General features: G+C 43.0%; 1 protein-coding gene across 1 annotated transcript; it reads left to right on the forward strand.

Moving 5' to 3' along the window:
• Nucleotides 1-592: 592 nt before the first annotated feature.
• Nucleotides 593-2,981, forward strand: LOC145938529 (uncharacterized). The gene is made up of 3 exons (XM_083042236.1): nucleotides 593-1,508; nucleotides 1,627-1,895; nucleotides 2,907-2,981. The coding sequence occupies exons 1-3, from the start codon at nucleotides 593-595 to the stop codon at nucleotides 2,979-2,981; spliced, it is 1,260 nt and encodes a 419-aa protein (XP_082898362.1).
• The last annotated feature ends 315 nt before the right edge of the window (nucleotides 2,982-3,296 follow it).

Below are 3,296 nucleotides of genomic sequence, written 5' to 3' on the forward strand. Positions count from 1 at the left end.
ACGCTTTCTCGCGTGGCACACTGACATGCGGCTAAAAAACTCTGTGTTTGCTTTTCAACGCGAGATAGTGCAATATTGCCGTACCGATGTTGATATACTTCGACGAGCGTGCATGGCGTTTAGAAAAATTTTTATAGATCGCGGAAATGTATGCCCGTTCGAGGAATGTACAACTATTGCTTCGACGTGTATGACAGTTTTTCGGAAAAACTTCTTACACACGAATACGATAGGTGTCATTCCAGCAGGCGGCTACAGAAAAGCGAACACGCATTCGCGTAAAGCTCTGCAGTGGTTGATATGGAAGGAGCGCGAGCTCGGTCATCCTATAAACCACGCAGGGCGTGCACGTGAATATCGCACGAACGACGGCACACTCGTCGACGGTTATTATGAAAAGACATCGGAAACGGGGATAACATCTCGTCACGTGTTGCAATTCCACGGCTGCTTTTGGCATGGATGTACTTCGTGCTTTCCGATAAATCGCGATAGACCGCTTCCGTCGGCTATGGAGCGTAGAAACACGATTGACTCGCGATACGAGCGAACTCTCGCGATCTCGTGGTGACTTCGACAACAGGGGTACTTGATGACAGAAAAGTGGGAATGTGCTTTCGATCGAGAAATGCGGGATAATCGCGAGATGCGCGAATTTCTCGAGAAGCATCCGTTGCTGGAAACAGCACCGCTCGATCCTCGCGACGCATTTTTCGGTGGACGTACGGGAAATATCGCGACACTTTACAAAATTTCGGGTGCGGAGAAAATACGTTACGTGGACGTATGTTTTTTGTACCCGTATGTATTGAAGACGGGTGCTTTCCCTATCGGCCATCCTGTCATTTATATCGGAGATGAATGCTCCACTTTAATCGGAACAGCACCGAATTATAATTTTGACTCTGTCGAAGGCCTCGTACGTTGTACAGTACTTCCACCGCGCGATTTATTTCATCCGGTATTTCCGTATCGCTCGCACGGAAAATTGTTATTTGCCTTATGTCGCAGTTGCTGCGAAACATTTTCGCAGTCGGCGTGTACGCACGAGCGTCCTAGCGAACGCGAATTCGAGGGCACGTGGGTGTCCTGCGAATTACGCAAGGCCATCGAAAAGGGTTATCTTGTGATAAAAGTAAATGAAATTTGGCAATATGAAATTAGTCAATACAATCGCGAAACACGGCAAGGTGGATTGTTCGCCGAATATATAAACTCATTTCTACAACTTAAACAGGAAGCAAGTGGGTGGCCGAGCGAATGCGAGGACGATGACGCTAAAGAGCAATATCTGAGGAAGTACGGGGAAACCGAGGGTATTGTTCTCGATAAGCGTAACATAGCGCGAAACCCCGGTTTACGTTCGGTCGCGAAGCTTTGTTTGAATTCATTCTGGGGAAAATTTGGCCAACGATCCAATTTGTCGAACACCGAAGTCGTTAAAACGCAGCAGCGTTTTATGTCATTATTAACAAATCCCGAGCACGAGATTACCTGTAAACGACGAGGTAATATATGTTTCGTGGCGATTGCGACAAGAGGCTGTCGTACCTTCACCGATAACCAACGTAGTAATAGCTGCATATACGACCGCGCAAGCACGATTAAAATTATACGAATATTTAGAGCGTTTAGATCGCCGCGTGTTATATTACGATACCGATTCCTGTATTTATGTGAGCACCGGTGATCCGCATGAATATGAGCCGTGCACGGGTAATTTTTTAGGCGATATGACCAACGAGCTCGAGAGCTACGGTCGCGATAGCTACATCGAAGAGTTCGTGTCCGGTGGCCCAAAATTTTACGCCTACATTGTGCGAATACCCGGGGGCTGTGAATATGAGACTTGTAAAGTTAAAGGAATAACCCTTAATTACGAGAATTCGCAGCACGTTAATTTTAAGAGCATTAAAAAATTATTATTAGCGCGAGAAAAGAATCAAGAAAAAGAAAAAGAAGATGACGTAGGAGAAGAAGAAAATGAAACTACAATAAATCTATGTTTTAGAGCAATTCGACGCACCGCGTTTCATGAAATTGTAACGCAGGACGAGACGAAAATATGCGCACCAGTATTGGTAAAACGTAGATTTATTAATAGCCGTTATTCAGTTTCGTACGGTTATTTATCATCGGAATAATAATATTCTTTCCTCGCGTATTTTCTTCGGTCTTCCACGTCTTTCTTTCAAAGTAGGATATAAGAATTTTATACATTTTTTAGGAAAGTAATGTAAATTATTGTAATAGTTGTAGTATTTGTATAAAGTATTAGTAATAATTGTAACAATAATTGTAACATTTATAAAATGTTTTGTTCCTGTAATTTTAAGTGTAATAAGCTATAAAGAAAATATATATTATGTATCACGTCTATGTAATAATATCAATTTTATTTAAAAAGTAGCATAAAGTAAAATTTTGTACTTCAAATTGTCTAATATTTTCCTTCTCTCTATCCTCCCTTTACTTCGAAATAATTTTATTCTTTTCAGCAATAAAACCTGGACATAGCGTTACTAAATACGAACTCGAACGCACGTGTTTTCTCTTAGGCCTCCTTTGTGATCTGAGCTGCCAATAATATCCGACAATGCGACGCTGAGTAAGCGATTAGTTGAAATTGTAAACGGACGCTGGCCAATTGTATTTTTTATTTATTTTTTGTTTCTTTTGTTACCGACGGTGCTGACGATATTTGACAATACGACACTGAGTAACCGGTCAGTCGAAATTAGTGCATACTCATATTTTTTATCTTTTTTTCAGCGCTATACATAGTCACCGGGGCCTATCCGCTCTATCGCTACAGGTAGACGTGCGACGTGCGAAGTGTCATAAACCCCACGACGGCAGCGCTATACCTCGATTTTTTTATCGCCATATTGTCGGCTTTTTTTCAGAAACCCTGTCCGCTCTCTCCCTTCACCACCGAATACAAAAATCAACCAATCAGCGTGCTGGGCCACTATAATTAGAGCCTATCATAGACGGTCGAGGTGTCATAAACCCCCCACGCCGGCTTCGCTATACCTCGATTTTTATCGCCATTTTGTCGGCTTTTTCCAAAACCCTCCCTACTCACCCACCATCTTTCCAAAAAAAAATCAGCCAATCAGAATGCTGGGCTACTATGGAGAGAGCCTATCAGAACCCTGGGTCTAATGACCCCAATAAACAAATAGACCAATCAGCGATCGAAAAGCCGTGTCTAGCCACGCCCCTCTGGCGCCAGTGGCCGAGTGATGGGGGTTTGTTTTGACTCGCTATAGTGGCCCATATCTACTCTGCTG

The sequence above is a fragment of the Prenolepis imparis genome, unplaced genomic scaffold (genome assembly GCF_030444845.1).
Source record: "Prenolepis imparis isolate NDT839.2.m4 unplaced genomic scaffold, iyPreImpa1.0 SCAF_1, whole genome shotgun sequence".
NCBI lineage: Eukaryota > Metazoa > Arthropoda > Insecta > Hymenoptera > Formicidae > Prenolepis > Prenolepis imparis.

Coding starts and splice junctions, on each gene's coding strand:
- LOC145938529 (XM_083042236.1), top strand. CDS start 593: ATGACAGAAAAGTGGGAATGTGCTTTCGATCGAGAAATGCGGGATAAT. Junction 1,509..1,626: donor GATTACCTGTAAACGACGAG/GTAATATATGTT, acceptor ACGAATATTTAG/AGCGTTTAGATCGCCGCGTG. Junction 1,896..2,906: donor ATTACGAGAATTCGCAGCAC/GTTAATTTTAAG, acceptor GCTTTTTTTCAG/AAACCCTGTCCGCTCTCTCC.